The sequence below is a fragment of the Phaethon lepturus genome, unplaced genomic scaffold (assembly GCF_000687285.1).
Source record: "Phaethon lepturus isolate BGI_N335 unplaced genomic scaffold, ASM68728v1 scaffold2819, whole genome shotgun sequence".
Lineage (NCBI taxonomy): Eukaryota > Metazoa > Chordata > Aves > Phaethontiformes > Phaethontidae > Phaethon > Phaethon lepturus.
In genome coordinates, this window is record NW_010563999.1 from 51,323 (window position 1) to 76,944 (window position 25,622).

The 25,622-nt window shown below is 36.7% G+C and overlaps 1 protein-coding gene across 7 annotated transcripts in view; it reads right to left on the bottom strand.

Annotated features, from left to right (window-relative positions):
• Positions 1 to 25,622, bottom strand: part of NRCAM (neuronal cell adhesion molecule) — a 73,230-nt gene that overhangs the window by 42,006 nt on the left and 5,602 nt on the right. For 4 of the 7 annotated variants that reach the window (XM_010294705.1, XM_010294709.1, XM_010294707.1 and 1 more), the window contains exons 4-15: positions 23,512 to 23,708; positions 22,494 to 22,616; positions 21,944 to 22,114; positions 18,693 to 18,804; positions 16,556 to 16,740; positions 14,991 to 15,122; positions 4,212 to 4,355; positions 3,103 to 3,214; positions 2,608 to 2,774; positions 2,377 to 2,524; positions 1,704 to 1,828; positions 790 to 819 (exon numbers count right to left, since the gene is read on the bottom strand). In XM_010294705.1, coding sequence (XP_010293007.1) covers positions 790 to 819; positions 1,704 to 1,828; positions 2,377 to 2,524; positions 2,608 to 2,774; positions 3,103 to 3,214; positions 4,212 to 4,355; positions 14,991 to 15,122; positions 16,556 to 16,740; positions 18,693 to 18,804; positions 21,944 to 22,114; positions 22,494 to 22,616; positions 23,512 to 23,708 — 1,646 coding nt within the window. Of the gene's footprint in view, positions 1 to 789; positions 820 to 1,703; positions 1,829 to 2,376; positions 2,525 to 2,607; positions 2,775 to 3,102; positions 3,215 to 4,211; positions 4,356 to 14,990; positions 15,123 to 16,555; positions 16,741 to 18,692; positions 18,805 to 21,432; positions 21,490 to 21,943; positions 22,115 to 22,493; positions 22,617 to 23,511; positions 23,709 to 25,622 lie in introns of all 7 variants that reach the window. The other 3 variants (XM_010294706.1, XM_010294703.1, XM_010294708.1) reach the window with 2 other exon arrangements.

The following is a 25,622-nucleotide window of genomic DNA, read 5'->3' on the forward strand; positions in this document are numbered from 1 at the left end:
TCAAGACTAATGAGTAGATTCATTTAAGAATACATAAGCATTTTCACTGAACGAGAGAGAATTTTACGTAAAAGTGCTTAAGTCACACTTAAAAGTGTTTTAGGCATATTATATTGCATTTTAAAATCCAAATTCAGAGAAAATGCTACCAAATTAAAGGCTGTATGCTATCAAATTTAAGACTGTACCTGACAGATTTTTTTTGGAATTTCAGTTTTAATATTAAAATGCTTATTAGCAATTTCATAATTTATAAACCAAACTGGTCAATATGGACCTCTCCATATGACAGTGAAGTAAAATGAAGACAAACTATGAAATAAAGTACAACAGGCCTACAAAGCTGTCATCACAAGCAATGTAAAACCATAGCATAATTTGGTTGGTGCAAGTTCTTTGATAGTGAATTAGCTTTCAATGAACAGGTGGGTTTACCTTTTAGATCTCTCATTTATTATATAACTAATTTGCATTACAGTGTTCTCTGTGAGAAAAACATTATCACACTGTAACCAACCTTAATTAAAAATAGTTTGTCTCTGAAAATTACTTATTCCCTAAAGTATATATTTTTATTCCTTATTTTTATTCCCTAAAATACAAAGCAGCCTGCACTGTAAAATTCCAAAGCCCAGTACTCCAGTAATGAAGCAGTTGGTAAAATAGGGTGAAACCACACACACACACAAAGGAAAAAGGGAAAAAAAGAAAAGATGTTGCACTTTGCAATAGGCAAAAGAGAAATACATCTGGCAGATGATGTAGAAAGAGAACTTCATATTAGTTTACCGTAAATGATAGCTGGAGTTGGGGGAGCAGCTGAAAAGAACATTAATATAAAGGATTTAATCAGTTAGTAGCCAAAGAAACAGAATGTTGTAGGTAGTTAAAGACTATAATCATGACACACAAAGAAAAGTTAACGTATTTTGAGTAAATGGTTGATTTTAAGTAATACCTTGATAATTTTTCACTGAAAAGTTATAAAAGTATTCTTGAATATTTTATCCATTTTAAAAATAAGGATAGATCAAGAAAATAAATAAAGCAAGCAATCTGATAAAAGTTTTTAACAAAGTACTAGACATCTGTCATATGTCATTTCTGGATAGGCATAAGATCACAACACAATTTTAAAATGCAAGCATACTTGACTTCAAATCTCAGCTTGAAATCAGGTAAGAATCATTCAGAACATCTACTTAAAGCTTTCTTACAATTGGGAGAAGGGGCAAAATAACATATTTTACAACAATCTGCAATCATAGAAACTTAACAGAGAGAACTAATTTAAAAAGAAAATCCTTTGAAAGTCATACAACCACGCATGCTCAGTCTTTCTGAAGCATAATTGAGCTGCGAAAGAGATTCCTGAAATAACATATTTATGTTCAAATACTCTGCAATATGTAATTTACTGTGTTAGCTCAGATATGATCAAAAAAACCCCCTGTACAGCATGAAACTGAACATGTCGTGTAGCTATTCAATCCTTTTGTAAGTAGTTGATTCAAAGGCAAACTTTAGGGTAAGACTACATTTTTAAAAAACTGAAACACATTTACAAATAGGTGACATTCCCTTTGTCCTGTCCTAGAAACTAAAACTATATTTGTGCTCTTAATTTTAAATCTAACGTTGTTTTCATGCTTAACAGTAATTAAACACAGTTCTTCTATCATAAAGTTTGAGAGTATTCTTACCAACAACAGTAAGCACAGCACTTGCTGAAACACTGTCCAGAGTAGTATTAACTATGCAAGTGTATGTTCCATCATCTTTATCAGTTACATTCATAATGGTCAAGTTGTCTTTACCAACTAGAAACCTGTAAATACAATAGATTCAGCCACTGATGTTTCAACAACTGGTACTGTTACAAGAAACTTGCATAAGACATTACCAAATCCCATATACTTGTGTACTTCAGCAAATACCAAGAGAGCAATGTAAGCTATGGGACTATGTCAGCCTTTTCTACATTGCTCTTGACCATGTTCCCACAGTAACTGTCTATTCTAATGTGCTTTTATTTCCATATACACTAAAGCAACTTTTACATTATCTGTGATCTAGAGCAAAATAGTCTTCCATTACCCCTTTGGCCTCTTACGCCAATTATCTTCTTAGACTTGATATACACAGTCAATGTGCACAATTAAAAATCTTTACATCTCATTTTATTTTGAAATCTATCTTAACAATTTCACCAGACTAAGTCAGTCCTTTAATCACCAAACATGGGATAGTGATGATATTTATCAATCTGCTTTGGAAAATGTTAATAGGTCAGTATGTTCCTTTCAAAGATCAGGAAAAGGAGCAGACAAAAGAAACTAGAAAATTAAAAATACAGGAAAATTTTTTTTTCCATACCTTTCATCATCTGGCAGTTCATCATTGTCCTTCAACCATATAACTGTTGGTAATAAGGTAGAATCATGTTTTATTATACACTCAAATGAAACTTGGCCATATCTCTGAATCACTTTGTATTCTGGCTGTTTAATTATCATTGTTGGATCTGAAATTTAAAATCACTATTAGATATTTAGAAAGTCTGAAAGTCTATGCTGACCTGTGATGAAAAAGTGATTCATTTCTTACCTTTAACTTCCAGTTGCACCTCATTTTGTATCTTTCCTAATTCATTTCTTGCTACACATGTGTATGTACCAGTACTATCCTTCTGAGCCACCGGAATTTCCAAGGTTCCATTATCATGGAAAATGTATTCATTTCCACGCAAGATGCTACCTTTCACTCCCTTAAACCTTTATATAAAAAGCAATATCATTATCCAACTTCATAGTTAAATTCTGTTGTATTTTATTATTAGAAGATGCAAACTTGGGACTGCCATGTTAGAAAACACAGACAGAATCACATAATGAAATGTAAACTTGACTCTGTAAGGAGAACTTAACTGTTGTTACATTAAATATATGTAGTATTGTATTAGCATATTGTAATCAGCATGCATTTAAAAATACACTATTTTAAAATTGTAAATAGAGCAAAAACAGTTTTAAAGCTTTAAATGTTCATTTCCACGGCTATAACTGGCTCTTTACGTAACTTAAGCACAATGACCATAGTTACCATTCGATTTCAGGCTTAGGTGAACCAAAATAAGCACAGTCTAGCAATGCGGGACTATCTGCGATGACTTGATACAGTTTATTAGCAGGAGTTAGAATTCTTGGTGGCTCAGCTGAAAAGACAAAAATATCCAGATATAGATACGAAGATGCAAATACAAAACACTAAGACATCAAGAGTGGCCTAAAGAATTATATGCTAACATACATTCACTCTGAAGTGATTTCTGGTCTCAGACTAGGTCCAAATACATTATACTGCCAGTAGCCTGAGGAAACGCATGTAGGAGAATTATCTTGTGAAAAACAAATGCTTCTTTCCTGTTTACAAATAACAGGGATGGGCACCAAAGGCAATGATTTCACTTGGAAAATTGAAATCAGAATGTACTTCAAGATGAGAAACTCTTGGCAACAGATAGAACTATATAATTCTGAACAAACCTGCAGGCAGGAAGAAGCTAAGATGTATTTTGGGTGAAACACCTACATTTCTTAAAGGAACCATGGAACCAAAGAGAGTTCTTTCACTTAAAAGACAGTGTCTCTCAATCAAAAGATCTGCTAGCTCCTGCAGGAGAGACTTCAGAAGACATTCTGCCCAGGATTTTGCTACTGTCTTTGTTAAATTCAGCGAGAAGAATTAGAGAGGCCACAGTAACTCATAACTAGAAGAGCATTCTTGGAAGGCCTGCAAGAAATGCATAATCATGTCCCCTTGCACTAGCAATTTAGAATCATCTATTTAACTGACTCAAAACACCCACAACCAATGAAAGTGTACCGAAACACACTAACTTAAGGAATATTAATTCCTGCCTTATTTGTTATGCTTTCATTTGCTTGATTTACATAAATAAATTTAAAAAAGAGATAAAATTTCTTCCAAGTTTTTCCAGCTTTTACAACTATCCTTCTTACTCAGGAATAGTGAAATTCAGGAATATCCTACAAAAAACAATATATGTATACCCTTGCCTTTTACAGGGCTTGAAAAATACGTCCATTCCCAGTAAAGACCTCAAGCGAGGCTTGAGCATGCAATCCGTGTAATAGCAGGAAATGACTGACTATGCAAGAAAACTGAAAAATAGAAAATCTGTTTCTTACCCAAAACATTCACAAATGCGTTTGCTAGCAAGTATCCATATTCATTAGAAGCATTGCACTGATAGACAGCACTTGACCTTTCTTGCACATGTGAGAAAATAATGGTATCCCCATCTACCTTTCTGCTAGGATCTTCTGGTGCAACTGTTGGTGTAAAGAAAAAAAATATTTGTTTTTCCTAAACTGCTGTTGAATAAAATGGTTCAGACTTTTGAAAAGAAGAAACAATTTGGAAGGCCAATATGCCCTTTCTTCCATTTTCCTGGGTGACTGTTCACTGGTTAAGATGTGAATTTCAATATGATTACGGAAGTTCTTCCAATTCTACAAATATTAACTCTGGATGGTAGAATTCCCATTTTTTGAGGGTTTTTTGTTGTTTGTTTTTTAAAGTAGTGAAGCTGAGATCGTATTTTGCATGCATTACAGATGAAAAATACTGATATGACAAGATTCAGGAAAATACAGACAATATCTAGAAAAAATAAGGAAATATTTCTGAGCGCAAAAGAAAATTAAGTTAGAATGACATTGCAACTTTACAATCCTCTGTGACTTAAAGGTTTCAGCTTTTCAAATGAGTTGTTATACCATAAATAATTATCCAAACATAAAAGTAGCCTTACTCAGTTGAAAATTAATTTTTAAAAAGTAATTAAGTAATTAAAAGTAATTAAAAGTAATTCTAAACTAAAAAAGTAATTCTTTCACAGAAAATCTAGTCTTCCCAAAAGCAGTATAGTAATTCAGTAGGTGGCACAAATCTATAAGAATTAAACAACGCCATTTTTTCAACCATTTTGTAGTAGCCTAAGCTGTCAAACAGCTCTTGCATCCCAGAAGAATTGAGAACGTAACTGAAAATAAAATTCTGAGATATTACTGAAGAAGAATAATAGCTGTCAGTTATGATACAACTGGATGGAGTTAGACAGGTACAACAGAGAAAAAACTTAGCTTGTAATACCGCACTGCATAAAAATGCACAAAGGAGAGTTTATTTTAAGTAAATATTAAATCAAAACACATCAATGTGTTATTAATATTGAAATTTAATGGTGACCTTATTTATATATTAATATTAAAAATAAATGAGTATATGCATACATAAATGCATAATAGTTTGGTTGCATCATCGAAATAGACACCCATATATATTATTGGAACTTGAGAAAATAAGTATATTTGTGGAAGACATTTTCTTATAAAATCATTTTTCATGTCTTTGGATTCATAGAAAAGATCAATTAAATAAAGTAGCATCCATTTTTCTAAGTGGCAAAGCCTTTTGCTTCAGATAATCTCTCAGTACTCATCTGTAAAGAAAAAGGAGAAATTTCTCCCACATTTTCTCAAACCTACTGAGGTATCTGTTGCTGAATTCTCTAAGAGAGAAGAATGAAAGGGGACAGATGAAAGGGACCACAGTTCTGTGCTCCTGCTTAAGGGTATTTCTATCTTGGGTGAATCTAAGGTCATTTTGCATGTAAAGTAATTACATCAATTTCCGAACAGATGCTTCAAGAACAGTATTCGACTCCATTATTAACTCTGATCTTCCATCACCCTGAGTTCAAATCAATATCACAAATTCACAAATTTTGGCAAGGAAGAAAAAGGTACTGCTGGAATTTTAGATGCTTATTCTCTGGGCTTCTGGCATTTATTTTTCTCCTCTTTTGCACAACTTCCTGTTGTGTTCCATATTCCACCGCGCTTCCTATTCTATGTAAATGCCATTTTCATTAAAAGATTCATGGGCTGAAAATAGACAGAGCAGGTGAGTAGCCCAGCAGGCAGGCCAGTCAGCTGCGAGAAGCGTTCTGTTTCTGCATACAAATCACTGTTAAATGGAAAATAGGCACAACCGCCCTCCCAGGAGGCAGGAGATCTGCCCACGGCCGTTCCAGTCACAGCTACTTCCCACCCCGGGCTCTGGGCTTCCCTCCACTCATATCCCCTCAATCCTGCAGCTTGTTCTGCACGCAGACAGAGCTTTAATGGTGCACAGACTCTCCCTCTCACACACACTCCCACACATAATACCTTACAGGCTGACAGCAGGGCTCCTTCAGAAAGATGGAAGCCATTAGTTGAATCCACTACGACTGAAGAAAGAACGATCTAGCCATTAAATTATCATATAAAAAGAAGGGAAACAGCTTCCCTTTCCACTGCTATATTTAAGGAAAAAAAGAGATATCCCCCTTCAGTTATTTGAAGGAAAGGAGGTAGGTGCCTGTCCTCAGAAAAGTGCTTCAAGCTGTGGGTCCCAAGAAGGAAAAAAAAACCCGAGGAAAGTGTCAGGTTAGTCAGTGCTTCCTTCTGCCTGGTCCAGCCACTTGCATGCTGAAGGGCACCGATTTTAGAAAGCTCCCTGTTGAGACTGGCGTCTATTCAACACTCTGTCTTGCGACAAACCTCATCCTCCCACGCAACGCCAACAGAACCTACATGTCTTTGCCCATGTACTACACTGCATTTTGCAAGGCCAGGCCCTAAAATTTAGATGCTGTATCATCCATCTGCTTTAATGACCTTAAGCACGCACTGCTACACTCACACACACAGAATGGCTGAGGCTGGAAGAGACCTCTGAAGGTCATCTGATCCAACCCCCTGCTCAAGCCGGGCCACCTAGAGCCAGTTGCCCTGGCCCATGTTCAGATGGGAGAAGGATCACTTCCCTCAATCTGCTGGCAAGATTTTTGTCTAATGTAGCCCAGGATAACCTATTAGCCTCTCTGCCACAAGGCCACATTGCTGTCTTATGGTCAACTTAGTGCCCACCAGGATGCTCAAGTCCTTTTCTGCTAAGCTACTTTCCAGCTGGTGGCCCCCAGCATGTACTGGTGCATGGGGTTGTTCCTCCTCCGGTGCAGGACTTTGCACTTCTCCTTTTTGAACTCCACAGTGTTCTTGTCAGCCCATTTCCCCAGCCTGCCAAGATCACTCGGGATGGTAGCATGACCCTCTGGTGTATCAGACACTCCTCCCAGTTTTGTGCCATCAGCAAACTTGCTGAGGGTACATTCTGCCCCATCATCCAGATCATTAATGAAGATGTTAAACACAACTGACTCCTGGGGTACACTGCTAGTTACTTGTCTCCAGTTAGACTTTGTGCCTCTGATCACCACTCTTTGGGCCCAGCCATTCAGCCATTTTTCTGTCTACCTCACTGTCTGCTTATCCAGCCCATACATCAATAGTTTGTCTATGAGGATCTTATGGGAGACAGCGTCAAAAGCCTCACTGAAGTCCAGGTAGACAATATTGACTGTTCTTCCCCTTCTTTCATCATAGAAATGTATCAAGCTGGTCAAGCATGACTTGCCCTTGGTGAAGCCATTGCTAACTACTCCTGGTGGTTTTCTTGTCCTTACTGTGCCTGGAAATGGTTTCCAGAATAAGCTGTTCCATCACCTTCCCGAGGATCAAGGTGAGGCTAACCAGCTTGTAGTTCCCTGGGTTCTCCTTCTTTCTATTCTTGAAGATAGGAGTGATATTTGCTTTCCTTCAGTCTTTGGGCGGTTCTCCCAGTTATCACGATCAACCAAAGATTATCAAGAGTGGCCTTGCAGTAACATCTGTCAGCTCCCTCAGCACCTGTGGGTGCATTCCATCAGGGCTCATGGATTTAAGTATGTCCAGTTTGCTTAAGTGTTCCCTGACCTGACCCTCTTCCACCTAAGGCATATCTTGTTCCCGCCTTTCCCCCCAGTGTCTGGAACCTGGGATTCTTGAAGGCCAGTCTTGCTAGTAAACACTGAGGCAAAGAAGGCATGCAGTACTTCAGCCCTTTCCATGTCCCTTTTTTTTTTTTTTTTTTGCCAAAGAGAGCGATGGCAGGGTTACTCAAGTATTGCTTGTTTGCCTTTATGTGGATTCTGGTCACATTACAGGATAGCTGCGTGAAAAGGAGAAAGTGCTTTTGACATGTTTGACAAATTTGAATTTGGCACTGATAGGCAAACCAGCAAAGAATTACATAATACTTAAAAGGGGTTTGTACAATCAGGATAATGAATGATGAGGATTTGCAATAGGAGTTCTGCTGCTGTAACGGGCAGTTGAACATGTGCCTGGTAACAGCCAACATTTACTCCCAATAACATCGAGTCTCGGGTTATGAATGTGTTTATGCCCTTTCTGGACGAAGACCTGATTGCCTGGCTTCACTTAATTGTTCCATGACTTTGTATAATAAGGCAGCTTCTTGACTCCATAGCCATGTACAGCATATTCCTGGACAGAGAAGGTATAGCCTCCATCAGATACTTTGTCATAGTTAGTCGTCAGCACCCTGAGTATCTTCTGTTCATCTGAATGCATACTTCCATCTGTTTCATAATCTTCAGACAGCCCAAGCAATTATTTTGTTACTATCTTTAAATAACGACTATGGCACCACTATTACATTTTTCCTAGAAAAAAAAACCAAACAGAATGAAATGTGCTCTCTGAACAGAAGCAGTTAAAACACACTATTATGCTTAAAACTGGAAGAAAAAATCCAGATTTTGTTGAGATGTTTTACTCTTTTCCACTAAAGTATTTAATTTTCCTGATCAATTTTAATTGCCGGTCAATGTGCATTTATGCAAACTTAGGAAGCTAAACACAATGAAGAACAGAACAACTGTCAACTGACAATGCAGTATATAATATAATGTTATCAGTCCAAATAAATGATACAAACTTCAGCCTCATCTGTAAGGAAGATATGCATTTTGGACAGAAAATTATTAAGACATGAAATTGGTCTACTGACTTTAAATTCTTTAGCTCAGATCTTTAAGCTCTGCGTAAAATTGTGGGGAAAACAATCTATTGCTTGGAGTTGTGGAGTTTTTTTAACTTAAACATAAAAAGAAAGCTTTTATTGTGAGGGTGGTCAGACCCTGAAACAGGATGCCCAAGGAGGTGATGGAGTCTTTGTCCCTGGAGATAATCAAAATCTATCTGGATATAGTTGTGACCAACCAGATGCAGATAACACCCTACTTCGAGCAGGCAGGTTGGACTGGATGTTCCTGTCAACCTCGACTGTGCTGTTCTACTGCGGTTTTAAACCATGTTAACAAACAATGTAGATTGAAAATAATTCACTGGGAAGGAAGTATATGCCTTTGATTGTGATTCTGTAACTCGTTATTGTTTAAAAAGCTACTAATGTGAAAATCGTAATTCCTGAAATCAGAGTTCCTTATATTGTTACCACATTCTGAAATACAACAAAGTCAGTCTGAGATGCAGCTGACATCTTAAGTTCTCAGCTTTGCTAACTTGGACTCCAGGTCCCAGAGGGCACTGAACTAGGGTGTTTTTTGTTGCCTGAGAAGTATGATGTAACCTAAGGTAATATTTTTTTTTTTTTCTTCCAGAAGCATGCTGTGGATTACAAGCATAGTTTGTAAGATATGTGAGTATTAACTGTTTCTATTTTATAGTGAAAATGCTGATGTCATCCTCAGGTGTTGTACTAGAGATTCCCTCTGGCTGAAAACAAGCTGGAAAAGAAAGGGACAAAATGACTGCTTTTCCCTGTATCAATAAGAACACATATATCTTTGGCATGTGTAAGAGCTAATCTTACCTAGATCAGTAAAATGTCACAGAAAAACACAGTGAAAGCAGAGAATAATTTCTCTTTAGAAAAGAGCAGAAATATTCATTACTGTCTTTAGATGCCTGCATCTTCTTTAGCAAGTCAAAGTTATGAATCAAAGTATATATATACGAATATATATGATGTTGTAGATTAATGTCATAACACAAAGTCTGTTGTTTAAGTGTTATAGTGCTTAGTCACTCATTTCTTTAGTGAAGCTGAGCTATCATTTTGCATCAATAAGCAGAATATTAGTTTTCAGAGAAGCTGAAACAATTACCTGATTTCGATTTTCATACTGAGTATTTGTTGTTGTAGTTCTACTATTACTATAATTCTGTCCTGAGGTTTATGCACAAATAATAGTGAATGTAAATGGGAGCGTGAGATTAGCACTGGCTCTTAAGCCATGATTTTCAACAACTCAAATTTCAAAGATAGCTTTGGAGACCCTGTTATTGTGGAAATATATGAAGAAAGCAAAAACAGAAGGTTATGTGCTTTTTTTCTGATATGAATGTAGAAACATATGGTCCTTGTATAGACATGCTCATGTATGCTTTTCAAGTTCTGACAGGATCACAGGATCATTTGTATTATAGTAACTCTTGCTCAAAGTATCCCATCATTCTTCTTGACCTGCTTATTCTTCCAAAAACTCACATTCATGAGTAATTTATGAATATAGTAACCACTTTCAAAACTAGAAAAGTCTTTCTGTGGTTAAAACTAACTACAATTGACTAACTGAAATGGGATTTTTTAAGAATTGTTTGTATAATTTTGGACATCTGTTTTCTGGTAGATTAGCTATACAACAACAGGAGAATGTGATAGAACCCGGACTTAAGAACAATCAACCAGCCACGAAAACTGGAAGAAACATCCAGTGTGTAGGCATTGAGGTAGCTTGATAAGAAGATATGTCCCTTATGGAGGGACCTCATGGTTTTCTGTAGATCATAAACCATATGGTCTATGAATGAGCATCCAGTTAACATTCCTCTGGCTGTAGCTGACTTTCCCCCTAACATTTGAAAGTCCAAATCAGGGGCTACTCTCAAATCTCTGATCATATTGCTTAACTATCATATTATGTATTTAGAGAATGTTATGTGACTAGAATCCTTTTCTTCTTCTTCTTCTTTCTTCCTTTCTCCTTCTTTGGGAGAGGGTGGTGGAAGCTATGCTTTCAGAGTTGAACACAAAACCAGTAGTGAAATAGCAAGGGTGGGCAGTATAGTGCATCAGACACTTGAGAATCTATAGGGTCAAACCAAAACTGAACCTCAAGAAACTTAAGTAATCCACTTTTGCCTTACTCTACCCCTTACAGTGAACTGACAAAGACTTAATTCTGGAAGAGATGGGACATGGAAGAAGACGCCCTTTTCCTTTTCTTACCAATCTCACTTGCTCCTCAGCAAAATATTTTCCCATGATCACTGAAATCCTTGTTTCCAAGTTTCTGATTCTTATAGTACAATTACATACAAAGGGACAACAGGTCCTGTTTTCCTGCACTAGAGAAGACTGCCCTTTGACTATCTTGTGCAGAACACGGCCCCTCCCGCCCCCGATTATCAAAGGTTTTCATATCTGCTGCAGTTCCTAGGCCAGATGCACAGTTCCAACGCAATGACACCAGAAGCAGTGGATAAATGGCAGTCCTCTCCTCCCTGAGACTGAACTCCTCCGGGCATCAGAGTCCAGCGATTTCTCCCCATCCTCCCATGACTGCGGTGAACAGCTTGTGCATATACTCACAGAGAACACGATGGATGATGAATCTCTGAGCCAGGGATTACCAAGGACTTTCACGAAGGAATCTAAGGGCTAATGTTTCTCCCTTAAATTCAATGTGATTACTAATGGAGACTAAAACCCAAGATTCAATGTGAAATGTGATATAAACAAGTGAAGAACATGTTCAAAGAAGATAAACAGTGCCTTTCAGTGCACTACTTTGTATAACTCTAAGTGTGTGTATTTAATATTTAATAGCTCATCATGAACTATAAACCACTGAACCAATAAATTAGTCTTTTGTGCAGTATTTGCAATGCCTTTCTGAAGTCCAATTATGAAAGTGCTTCCCCTTCCCAATTAATCTGGGTTGTTACTTTCTTAAAAGTTGAGATACTTTATGCATGGTTTCCCTTTTGTAAAACCATGCTGAATATCTAAGCAGTAAAACACAACAGATTATGCAGCGGTATAAATAATGCAGCTCTTGAGTGTTAATTGAAGCACGAGGCAAGGCAGAGTCACAGCCTGAACTTTCAATTGCTACTTACCAAAGTAATTCTAATTGACCTCAACAGGACTGTGCATGTGAGTTCAAATTACTCCTGTGAGTAAGCAGTAGGAAGTTAGGTCCTTATCACTCCAGCATGTCTGAAGCAGCTTTGTTTTCAGATATGCTGGACTTTTTCTTTTAATCATTATTGTTGAATAAAATTAATTAAAATATTTCAAAGCAACGTAAAATCTTCCTTTAAAAATATCTTTTTACTCTGACTAATATAATCTGGAACAAAATTTACGTAATTGCTTTTTTTTTTTTTCATAGGTGCTTAAGACACACTACATTTTTTCTTTATGCTTCCCTTTTCCCTTATGGTATTTAAACCTCACCCTTTGACTGAGATATGGACGAATGGTTCTTTCTTCAACACTCCCCCTTCCTTGTCTGACTCTATTATGGAAAAACAAAAACCGGAAGAATTAAGCATCTCCCAGTTGTGCTTTCCAATAGAAAATTAAAGTATTGCAAACAGATTACTGGGCCACAGGAGGCACATTGTGGGATATATGATGACAGCAGGGCTTTGAAATTCAAATGTAGCTCTCTCTCTTTGAAATTCTGCCATGGGTGTAGCGCACTCAGCACTGCCCTGAAGCTGAAACAGCTGCTTTAGTTTCCTTTTACAGTGATTTACTAATCATTCAGCTGGAAGAAGAGGGGCTCAATTCTATAATTTAGTAACAAGCGAACAAAAAGGCACACTGTACTTGGTAGTTTCCAGACCAGCTTTTGATAACTCAGATTAATACAAAAGCACAAGAATCTGAAGAACTGTACTTTCTGTGGCCATGATGATTCCCTTTCTCAGATGCCCTGACAGACGCAGTGTACTGGAGCATCCAATCAACTTGCACTTAAATATTTAAGGTGGATAAAACTTCAGCTTTTTTCAGCAGTGAAAGTGACATTTAACATAAGGCTTAACTACTCAGCTATTTATTTCCTGTGTTTTTTTTTTTTCCCCCCCTACTGAGGTTGAGTGGGTAATTTAATTAAAGTCTCTTAATTTTTACTGACTTCCCTTCAATAAGACTCTGTGTACTGATTCCTCAAGGCCAGACAGCCAATATTCCCAGTATTTGGGAAATCTGGTGGCATCCTGCAGCTGCTTCTGAAAAATCTCTCTTTCTTAATATTGTACTGCTACCCTGCAACAATGCAGAAGACATCATTGGTTTTCTGGAAAATGTACTTTGTCATTCGAACAGCACATCCCATAGCTTTGACAAGGAAGCAGTGCACGGCAAAGGTGACTCTCACAGCCAGGTGAAAAAGATTTGACTAGTCAAAAGGCGTGAAAAGAAGAGTTCAACTATCAGGACAGCAGGACAAAAATCTCATCAAAAACAGTTAATGGCAACCATATAGAAAATAGTAAGGTAGATGCGACCACTGAAACCCAGAAAGGAAGGAGCAGGACAGGTACCAAACTTTGATTATAAGGCATGCATTATGATATATTTACATACATTATATACAACACAAAATTACATTGCTATTTTCCTGTTTTCCTATAATACCATTGGTTGCTGAGGTGGTTAATGTCAGCTTACATAAATTAACTAACTTACTGACATAACTTATGGAAACTTCTCATTTTAAATCTCAGGCTAGAGATCTCAACTTACATTTAATTAGGATTCCTGAAACAGGTTCTTTGCTAAATAGTTCTGTTTCAATATATACCTTTACTTTTCCCCTTCTCATTGCATATTTTTCCCTCCAGTTCAGCTTAATCTCTCTTGTATCCCAAATACTTTGAATACATCTAATGAGGGTTCTCGTTTACTTGTTGCTATTTCCTAGATTCTCACTGTAAAGAATCCTCCCGTTTCCCAAACTCCGTGACATTCACTTCATCAACAGACTTAAAGATGTCCTGAAACTCCTGAAAGTTAGAGTCAGACTTTCAATAGGTCAGCACAGACCAGTATTTTAGAGCACATTATTTCTCACAAGTCAACAGGGTAGATACTGTCTGTGTTTGTAAGATCATTTTGTGAAGAGGAAGGATAAAGGTAAAAGAACCAATTTAGGGTACAGGCTATGCCGAGTGCAAACCCAACTGACAACGCCCTGCAGTGTCCTCCAGCAAGTTCTTCCCAAGTAAAGTTGTGCTATATATAGCAGCTATGCGGCGTTGCCAGTCATAACACTGCGACAATTAAGTGACTCAGTCATCAATTCAGGGTTGCTTTTCTTACCCATGCACACAGAAACAGATGTTTCACTGCCTTAGGGGTTCCTTTTCTTTGACACCTACTTGGCACAAGCTGTTTTCCAGGCATTTGCTGACACAGTCAGTCAGTTTTGCTGCTGCTGCTGCTTTTCGGTGCTGAAGCCTGGAAAGATACTGAAGCCTCAAAGATACTCTAAGCTGCAAATCCAGCAAAAGTGCTCTGTACATCCACAGAAGTGAGGACTTGACTTTTTGTATCACCTTTATAATTCCAAGACAAAATTAGTGTTGCAGTGGGCAGCGAAGGAGAGATCTAGCAAACATGACTGCCACGGAAACACAATGGTAAAAACGACACCCCAGCAAGATCCCTGTGAAAGGGGCATGGCACAGCTTTGTTACTGTAGCCCCAGCTCCACAAGGATACTACCAGCAGAACACCAGACAGAATAAGCAGAAGCACGGTCACAAATTTCAGCGCTCTCAAGCACATTAGAGGCACATTTTATTGTTCCACTTTTATGAACCACAGTATTTTTATCACCTCATTTACAATTTAGTATTACCTGTCAGGCAAAAACTACTCAAATGTACACTCTTCATTTATATTTGAAAAAATATCCTGATATTCCTCATATTCTCTTACTCATTCTCCCCTAAGGTAATTAAGACTCTTACTTGCTATGGGAACGCCATTTGCTAACCAGCTTATGTCAGGCTTTGGGTTGCCGTTAGCTCTGCAGATCAACGTCCCATCTTCTCCAGGAGACAAAACCAAGTTTCTGGGTGCTGTTATCCAGTATGGGGCAGCTGGGGTTAGGAAGAGAAACACAGCAATTGTTTTCCAAAATTATGTACAGAAAATCATAAGGCACAGACATGGTAACCAGAAGATAATCCAAACAAGTTATATATAGATAGAGACTTACACTTACACTGTCAATTTTTTTAAATATATGTGTGTGTGTGTGTGATAATGATTAACTGGTAGATTATACTTCGGCTAAACTAAGCTATTGGTTACCTGCTGCATTAAAATTCTGAGATAAGCAACAAGAGGTTCTTTGTTTCTTCAGGGTTGCCTGCTTTGAATCTAATTTGCCTTTCATTAAGAAAGCAAAATTAATCTGAGTATGGCACCTGCAGAGACTAGAGTGGTCTTTTGACTAATTTCAGAGATATCCATGTTCACAGTAGTTATGGTGTTAGAAATGAATTGAGGTCTGATTACATAAAGAGTTCATGTCAAGGGTGAAATTTAGAAGTGGCAAAATCCTCGGTCTTGCTGAATTCAATGGGTGATTGCAGTGGGGCCAGATGTTTACCTGAGACAGTTGAAAACACACAGAGATCAAAATGGATAGAACACTGTCCTTACCAAAAGATACTCATCTATGCATCCATCTCTTTTACAATAAATAACCACAAATAGCATATGTTATCACATCTTGCAAGTAAATTTCAGATTTTAGATTGATGGACAGATGCAAACAGAAAATTAAACTTCTGCTCTTAAAAAGGAGGTTGAATGTGATCATAAAATGATGCTGGTCTACAACAAAATAAATGGCTATTTAGCATGCAAAGTAAGCACTACAGTTGATTATTTCAATGACTAATTAGCTGTCATTCCATTTTTTTTGTTTCATGGTATTCAAAACACACTTACAATTCCTACTAGGACAACAATACTGTAAGTCTTTTTAGAACTAGTAAGACATCATCTCGAGTGAAAAACATGAAAAAGATATAAAAACAGAAATATCAATTAAGAGAGAAAAAGAAGAACATAAGACCATGAGGCAATAGTAAAATAGGGAAAAGAAAGAATCTGGGCTGTACGAATGGAGAGCAGAAAAGACGAAGAAAATAACAAGGGGATGAAGAAGATAGATGGGGAGGAAGATTAAAAAACAAGGGAAAGAAGCAGTCTATTGACAGATAATCAAAGGATCTAAAATACATGTAGCACAGGTACAAGCTAAGAAATTATTTTACTATTGTTACAGAACAATCTCAATTTAGCCTGATGCTTTACAAGTAACAGATTTAAAAAAAGAAAGAGATTAGAGAGAGTAAAGTCCTTCCAGCGGTAGAATTCAATCAGTTTAATGATAATTTCCTCAGGGTTTTTTTTTTTTTGCCATTATCATTCATCTTTTCATATTTTATCCTAGAAAGCTTACTTCAATCTTGCATTCTGGACACTGACAATATTACATTAAAGATTATTTTAGTATTACCTTTCACAGTTACTGAAATGACATGATGAGCAGAACCTAATACATTTCTTGCTATGCATTTGTAGTTCCCAGAGTCAGCTTCAGAAACATCTATAATCTTGAGAGTTTTCTTAAAGTTTTCAAAAAATGTTCTATTGGCTGGCAGTTCCCCACCCTCTTTAATCCAGCGGATTACTGGTGTGGGTCTGGAGAAGCAAAAGCACAGATCAAATTTAGGGACTGGAGAAAAGGAAGATGAGAGTTCAATACATTAATTTTTTTAACACATATTTTACAAATAATTATTTTAAGAGCCTTTACCCAGATATTGGGGCACATCCAGCAAACGTACAAAATACGCCAGTATTTGTGTCTAGGAAACAACAAGCCTCACTAACACTGTCAATGGCCATCTGTTCATAGGATTAATAATTATAAAATACATTTGCCTGCTGATTAATCTAAAAACCCTGATGGTTAATAAATGAATAAAAGTGTATTTCAAATATTATTGCACTTATACTATTAAATTGATGCTCATGGTGCTTTAAGAGGTCGCCTCTAGATAATGACAAGTTTATAATTGTCCTTTATGAACATCATAAATTTTACAGCAGAGCATTAAGGAGACAGAACTATTTCCTATGAGAAATCACGAAAAAAATGTTAGTGCTGAGACAAGTATAGCTACTTGTCACTGAACCATGTCTACATCTTGGCTATGCCCGACATTGTCCACTGAAGTTGAAAGTTGTCTAAACACATGGAGATATACTTTTAAAACTACAAGAAATTACAAGAAATTACAAGGTGTTGCTTAATGAGTAGAATGCCCTTTCTCAAATTGTAATGATTGAAGGCAAATATTCCCTTAGCAGCCTAATATCACATATTTTATAATAGAGACACCTAGCCAAGTTGGCTTTTAATTATGGTATCAGTAATTAGGAACAGCTGTTTTAAAATCTGAATCTGGCCCTTTGTGGACAACTATGTAAACTTCCCTCATTGAATTATCTTTTTAAAAACTACATGACATCTAAAGACACAAAGCCATATAATGTATAATATTCTATTCCCCCCCACACCTTTTTATCCAGCCATTTTACTGGAGTTTGGATAACTGAATACTTTTATTGCAGGGTTGTCAAAAAGCACGTAATTATATTGCAGATGAAGATTATCTGAGCTGATGCTACTCCCACTTCTGGTGTGGTTTTGCTAGTGGTGCTGATGCAGACACCTGAGCAGGGCACAGCTAGACAGAAACACTGCACTGATGCTTGTATCAAGCTGTGTCAAGCTGTGCATGTGCGTGCCCTGTAGAGCTTATGCAAGTGAGCACATGTGCATGATGCTATGCTGCATAATTTGCAATTATTGGCTTTCCTCATGGCTAACTCAGAGCACTTTGCACCATATGCTTTTGTGCACTGTAAACTTGTTTACAGTTCCTGAAATAGGTACTAAAGATTTTCCACTTCTGCACTAACCAATCTATTCTCAGATTTCTTCCTGAGAATGAAACTGATTTAAGAGCAAACTATTTCATGAAGTTAAATTGCTCTTTAGTAATTTCCTACTTGCACAGTAACCAGCAGAAGCAAACCTGCATTACACTGAAGAAACAAGTACCAATTAAACTCAATTACGATGAGAAACTGGAGGCAGGTATGCTCTAACAACTCCCACCTAGCTGATCTACTAAGTAATTACTAGCATATGTAAGCAGCTTTTTCAGATTAGACCAGCAGATTCTTATCTATTTTTATATCATTTGAGAGCCTAATGACTGTAAATTTAGGAAAACACCAGAGGTTTGATTCCTGAGTGCAATTCTGCAGATGTGTGTCTGAGTTTACCCCATGGCATTTTTTGCTTGTGTCCTTAAAAAACCCAATGATACAACCTGGAATCCTGTGCGTAGGGTTTGGGGATATGAGAAGGCACAGGCCATAGTTATGTTCATGGTCAGTTTTAAAATCTGCTGATGCCCAAGTAAATCGTAGACTTCTTTAAAAGAGCTCTTTCCATTTTACATTTCTGTTCCTTTGAAACACCTAAACTTATACAGTGGTGACATTTTAAGCACCTTTGAAATGTTTCCCTCTGTTTCTGTATTTTTGTTTAGAAAAACACTGTCTAAAAAGTAACTCACAATCCTGCTGCAATGCACTCCAACAAAAGCACATTTCCTCTGAGTTCCACTTTGGTACTTGTGCTACCTGTTGGTGTTAGAAGAGTTGGCTGCCTCTCTGTAACTGGCTTCGCTGTAAGAAGAAAAAAAAAATTAATTTCTAAATTTTATTTTAATACTGATCAAATGCATACATCTATGCTCACATTTTGGACAGAGATTTTGCTCCACATTGCCATCTAATTAAAAATCATTGCGTTTGTTACACAACTACACAACTCAACAAATTAGGTTTTTGACAGACATAACATAGCTCAACCTGTTAAATGCTATAATCTCAAACACATGCATGAAAAATGTTCTCATTAAAGATGGGAGCAACTGATACCTAGTTTTTACATTGGTAACTATGCAGCCTGATGGATGGATGCTGAGCCTTAATCCTAAGCAGCCCCGATTCACTTCAGCAGAACTATTACAGGGAATGAGAGGTCACTGATGTGAGTCATAGTGCAAGACTGAAAGTTACCAAGAATTTCTGGTCTTCTATCAAAACCCAAATAAAGCAAAGTTATTGTATTCAGAAAGATAAACCAAGGGGATAAAAGGTACACTCCACTTTCCAATATGCTTTGTTCAATATTTTCTAGACAATGTAAGGCATCTTTTCAGAAGTTAAGCCTTATGTTCTCCTCTTACTATAAATTTAACTTTAATTCAAGCTGTTCCCCAGTCTGGTAATACAGAACCATTGATTAACCTGCAAGAAATAATCACAATAAAAAGAGAGCTATAAATATAAAACCCATTTCTGACATACTCTTTTGAAGTATTACAGTATTTCATGTGCCTTCATGGAAGTCAGAATAAGAGTGCTTTCTTTAATAATAGAGTGCTTTCTGTAAATACTCTGATGTTCTTTTACAGCAATTTTAAAATACAGGATTAAATTGCTCTGAAGTGCAGTAGCAGTCTGAATCATTGTCCTGGTTTTGGCTGGGACAGAGTTAATTTTCTTCCTTATAGCTGGTATAGTGCAGTGTTTTGGATTAGTATGAGAATAATGTCGATGTTTCAGTTGTTGCTAAGTAGTTGTGGTGCTCACGCTAAGCCAAGGGCTTTTCAGCTTCCCATGCGCTGCCAGCGGGGAGGTGCATGAGACGCTGGGAGGGGGCACAGCCAGGACAGCTGACCCAGGCTGGCCAAAGGGATGCTCCATACCATATAACGTCATGCCCCATATATAAAACTGGACTTGGCTGGGGAGTGGAATTGCTGCTCGGGGACCGGCTATCGGTGAGCAATTGTTGCATAGTGCATCACTTGTTTTTGTATATTCCTTTGTCATTATTATTATTATTATTATCATCTTCTTTCTTTGCTTTTTTATTAAAATGTTTTTATCTCATCTCATGAGTGTTTTTTCTGTTCTCTTCCCCATCCCACCTGGCGGGAGAGGAGGCTGAGCAAGCGGCTGCATAGTGCTTAGTTGCTGGCTGGGGCTGAACTATGACAACAAGGCAATCATTACAGTAAATCATTGTAATTTTAAAAATGTGAGCAGAAACATAATAAACTCGTGTTTATTAGGGCACAGGATTTACTGATAGATTAACATAAATAGAACACATAATTTTATGTGCTATGAATTCCTTAAAAACTTAAAAGTTGGGAGAAAAGGGAGGTCTAGAGTCAAGACTGCAGCTGATAGTCACAGGTAATAACTAATCTACCCAGTTGCAGCACTGCTGAGGACTGCTGACTCATTTTGCAAGACTGAAAATTCAGAAGAATTACTCCTGGTATTTCTGAGTTGTGAGCCAACCAAATGGTGTCCTCCTCATTAATTGTGCTAATATGTCATTCTGTGTTCAGGTACATATTTCTTGTTTGTTCCTGAATGACATCTTATTTTTATGCAGAGAATTAAAATATTCTGTGTCCCTGTTTTATTTTAGATTCCCATGTTAGGTTTAATATGTACAAAGCCTCACTTGACACGGAAAAAGATGAAAATAGAATAATTATAATGTATTTTCTGCCTATCTCACACAACATCAAGTGGAGAGTCTAGAACCTCAAGTGTTACAGTACCAGTGTTGCTCCAAAGTCAGCCTTGCTAAACACACATACACTTGTTCGGAAAGATTTAATTCACCGTATTCAACACAGATTAATGTAAAGATCAGCTTAAACACCAGACAAACAAAACTCATCTTGCCCCTACAAAGTTACATATACGGATAGTATTAAAGCATTTAGATTTTAATTAATTCCAGTTTTTCACTTATGAAATATGTTAAAAATGAATGGTACATTCAATAAGCTATTAAACATGAAGTGCATCTGTTAAATGCTTAATTGTTGTTATTTATTATGCAGCATGTGATACTGAATAGTCCTAGTGATAATGAACATATCAAACTATTAGGTAAATTGGAGGGAAAATATAAAAAAGCAACATGGTCTAGAAACAATCAAATAGACAATTTTTAAAATCTGCCCCACTGTTAAAGGACTAATTCATTATAAGAGTTTATATTTTTTATGAGTCATATGCTACAGTAACATTGAAACATTAAATATTTGAAGGGATCACACTGTGCAGTCCCTTTCTAAAGTATGTATTATCACCAGTACTAATAGATACCTTTATTAGAAACTGAAAAGGCGCAAAAGGTTAAATAGCCATGGAGGTGAAGTTAGTTAACTAAATGCTACTGTGAAACAGGGAGTATCAGTGGGGACCAGTGTAACTCACCACCATAAATACCAGTGTCACTCAAATTAGCAGCTATAGTGTCATTCAATGAATCCACTGAAATAAACAGAATATCATGAAGAATGCATAAAAGAGGGATAAATCAAAGTACTGGGAATCAAAAGGTGATGATATGGCCACGGCAAGTTAATTAAATGATTGATTAATTTGTTTCAATAGTTACCATAATCATAACAACCTGATATTCTTCGATATGAAAACCATCTGAAAACTGTTATTTTTTACACTGTATTTTTTCAGTATTTCAAATCTTACAAATAATTTTTTTCAAAAAACAAAGCCTTATAAAGGGAAAAAATGACAGCTTTGAGAATTAATTATATGTCAGGAAAACTGGAGATTACATTTGAAGTTTACACAGTAATGTAATTTCTGATTCAGAATTAAAGTTACAAAATCCCCTGGTGTAACACTACTTAACGTTGGCAAATAACTTGAGAAGTCTGGATAAATACGATGCAAGTATTTAATGAGGTAATGCAATACCTACTTGAAAAGACTTTTACAGAAATGGGTTGTTTCTGCTGTATAGTTTGCGTATGATTAAATCTTGCATAGCAGATATAGTCCTCCCGGGTATCTTCTGGTTGTACGTTAGAAAAATAAAGGTCTCCATTTAGGCTTTGGGAAACTCTTTCACTTTGAGGCAACCTTTGGAAAGCTAAGGGAAAACAAGAACGCATTTATCTCCATTATAATACACACTCCATTATTATGATCTGCAGACTCCACATTCACTTGATTATGCTGCTTGTGGGTTTGTAAATGTATAGACCTTTCTAAGATTTCTCTCAAGCTCCCTTGTCTTCCCATTCTTCCCCAGTGGGTTAATCTACAACTTACATTAAGATCTCCGGCTGCTTTTGGCTTCATGCTTTTGGGCTGCATGTCTGCTTGTTTCTTCGTTTCTACAGAAATGGAAATTCTTTGAATTTTAACTTAGAGGGAATCTCCACCATCTGTGGTCTTGGTAAGCAATGATCAACTATGTAGAAAAACTACAAAAAGTAAACTGGTTCTGCATAACAAAACAAACTCACCATTATCCATCCAAAATATTATAGGTGGTGGTAAGCCAACAGGAGGTCTGCAGTGTAGTACTAGTGAATCACCTTCTCGAACCTGATTTGGTTCTAGTTTTTCTTTCGTCCACAAAGGAGATCCTATAGAAAGTAATTTTAACATACATACAAACTATGGATTGACAAAAAATCCATAATTCAAGGAAGAAATGCACATAATATTCCAGAAAAACAGAAGAACTACATGTATCAGAATGTTAAGTCCTATCAGGTTTACTGAAGATTTAATTTTTGTTCTTTTTTTATGTTTTCTTGAAAGTAGGTTTTGTTTAAGACTTTTTCTACAGCAATGATTTGCTGAAAGTAGAATCAACTGATTGAAATTATTTTGGCTACTCACTAAAGGTTCTATAGCAGTATCTTGGAAAGTTGTAACTACAATAATGCAAAAAAAAAAAAAGTGATGCACTAAATTAGAAAAAAAGGTAGACCTTCCTGAAACAGTATTATACATACACAGCTTTATTAAAACATGTGAGAATAGCACATTTTAATCTGAGAAGCTTGAAAAACAAATCTGAGATAAAAATAACATAAAAATCTGTAGAAACATACCATTAATAAAAATTTTTTTAGCTTTATCTTCTTTTTAGTCCCAATCTGTTCTGTATTAAAGCTATTATAAAAACTATGGAATACATGCATCAGAAAGAGAATAAAAATTGTCCTTATCAGTGATGTGCATTAAGGATTTAAAAATTTTATTCTAATTGTAGCGTCATACATACAACCCAATTTTAAGTATGATAGGTCATCCAGATGCACCAAAAAAACACAGGAAAGCATTTTGGTTATTCAATTTTCTCAGAAATATTAGCAAGAACATGTGATACATTATTAAATCTGAATATCAGAAACTATACAATACCTTCTAACATGATCACTTTGATGATTAAATTGTTAAGACAGGAAAAAAAAGGCGAAACATTAATATGAAAATAAGCAAACTGAAGTGAATATTAAGAGCTTCACTTACTAGAAGGCCTTATAACAATATTGTTGGAAATGGCTGCTCCTCGTTCATTCCTTGCTGTACACTGGTATACTCCTTCATATGCTTCTGCCTTCCCACCATTCATAATATTTATGACAAGGGTCCCTGAATTTGGTTTCATTGTTACCTGTGCATCTTTATCTATATCAAAATGAGTTCCATTGCGTGTCCAGGAGAAGCTAAAATAATAAAAGCAAAAAGAAAAGTTTCTTATTCAGTTGCCTTTTGTAGATTGTATGGAGAGAAAGAAGAAAAAAGTAATTTTCAATAATACACAGTATTTTTTCTTTAGGCAGGTAAGTAAGACTTGTTCCCAAACTAAATTAACTAATAAAGTAGTAGAGCACTTTTTAATATAACAAATCTGGCAATAGTTTAAGATAAAAGGTTTGGCTGAACTTGTTAACAGGAGCCATTTCAAAGTCAATATTTAAAAAAAAAATTACATTAAATGATTCTGAAGTTAATCGTATATGGAAAAGAACTGATTTTCTTTCTACTAAAGACGATACAGTAACATCTGCAAGAACTGATATTGCTAAAGCTGCATTAGCATTTCCATTATAAAACCTATTGTTGGAAGGGTTTATAAACCTGCTTTTAAAAACCTGCTCTGGGCTGAAATGTGTCATCTCAGGACCCAGCAGGAGACCATTGATTTTAATTGGTTTGGCCATTTTAAAGTTATGCAAGTGAATTAAAGACTGTGTTGAGTTTGATTTCTTTTCACTACTCTTACACAAACCACCATGATTCTTTAAATGAAATTTTGCAGTCTGATAGCCCATAATTAATCTAGTAAATTTATACTGGTGTTACTCAAAGCAAGAGATGTTTTGAAAAGTAGTCACTAAAAATGAAGGCTAGGAGAACTCATTAAAAAAAGGTAAAAAAGCAGAGATTCACAGTCTGCGACTTATACTACTGTAAACACCAATTTCTTACTTATGCTTTGTTAATGGTCAAAAGTATGGTTAGAGAGAGCAAGACCAACGCTTGTGAAGTGCTGAGCACTCACAGGTTCAAATGCTGTGAACAGCAATTTTTGTACTTGTTACATTTTGGCTTCGTAATCTTAAACGTAGCACTAAATATACTTACTGGCTAGAATGCTTACTAAAAGTATAAACTTACATGGTACTGGAAAAGCTCAAATTCTAAGTGACTCAAATTGTGCAGTCCTTCTGCAGTAGGAGGGCAGGACTGGACTTGCTATTTGCACTTTGTGGTGGGGAAGAGCAGAAGAACTGCGCCTGACCAGAAGCGCTGCACCACACTGCAGTGTCTTTGGGAGGACTAGTGCCCACAGTGAACCAAGAGTGAACCTGTTTCTTACGACCTTGCGGGTGAAACTGTAGAATGTGGAGTTTCTGTAATCCTCTGCAACCACTAACACCGAAGGATACAGGGAACTGTAATGTAGCTTCAAATGAGAGGTGGAAAATGTGGCACAAAACTCTGAATTTGAGATCCATGAAAGTCAGAACCTTTGCTGCTCAAGCTATAGGTAGCAGCAGATCCATAAACCTTTCTGACAGTTGCGCTCACCAATAGGAAGTTACCCTGTTTTAACAAACAATTCACACTTCAGGCTGAAAAAGTTCATCTTCAACTTCAGAGCTTTGAAGCAGCTCAAGTTCCAATATGCATTTGCAGGTCATCAAGACTGATGGACCAGACTAACTATTGAAATAAATTATTTGGAGGCCACATCTTCAAAAATACGCAAAACTAAGCACAAGCTTACAAAAGTCATCAGAAAATTCTGCACTTCAATACTGTCACTTCCTCTGTAGCAGGGGAACAAAGTGAGACACGGGTTTGATGGGGAAGATGAGGCTGTACAGCAGAGAGCCCTGGCACATGACTCAGATATGTCAGTCTCACAGACAGTGCTCTTGTTCTCTCAGAAAAATCCAACCCAAAAAAGGTGTTCAAGAGAAACATCTGCAGAATCAGTACAGTTGTCCCAAAGTGCACAACAATCATCTGGTCCTCCAGGTGAACACTCACACTCTTCAGGATGGTATTGTGCCTCCTAAATTAAAATGCTGGTAAGCACAGCCATTTTATGGCACTCCTACCATGAACAG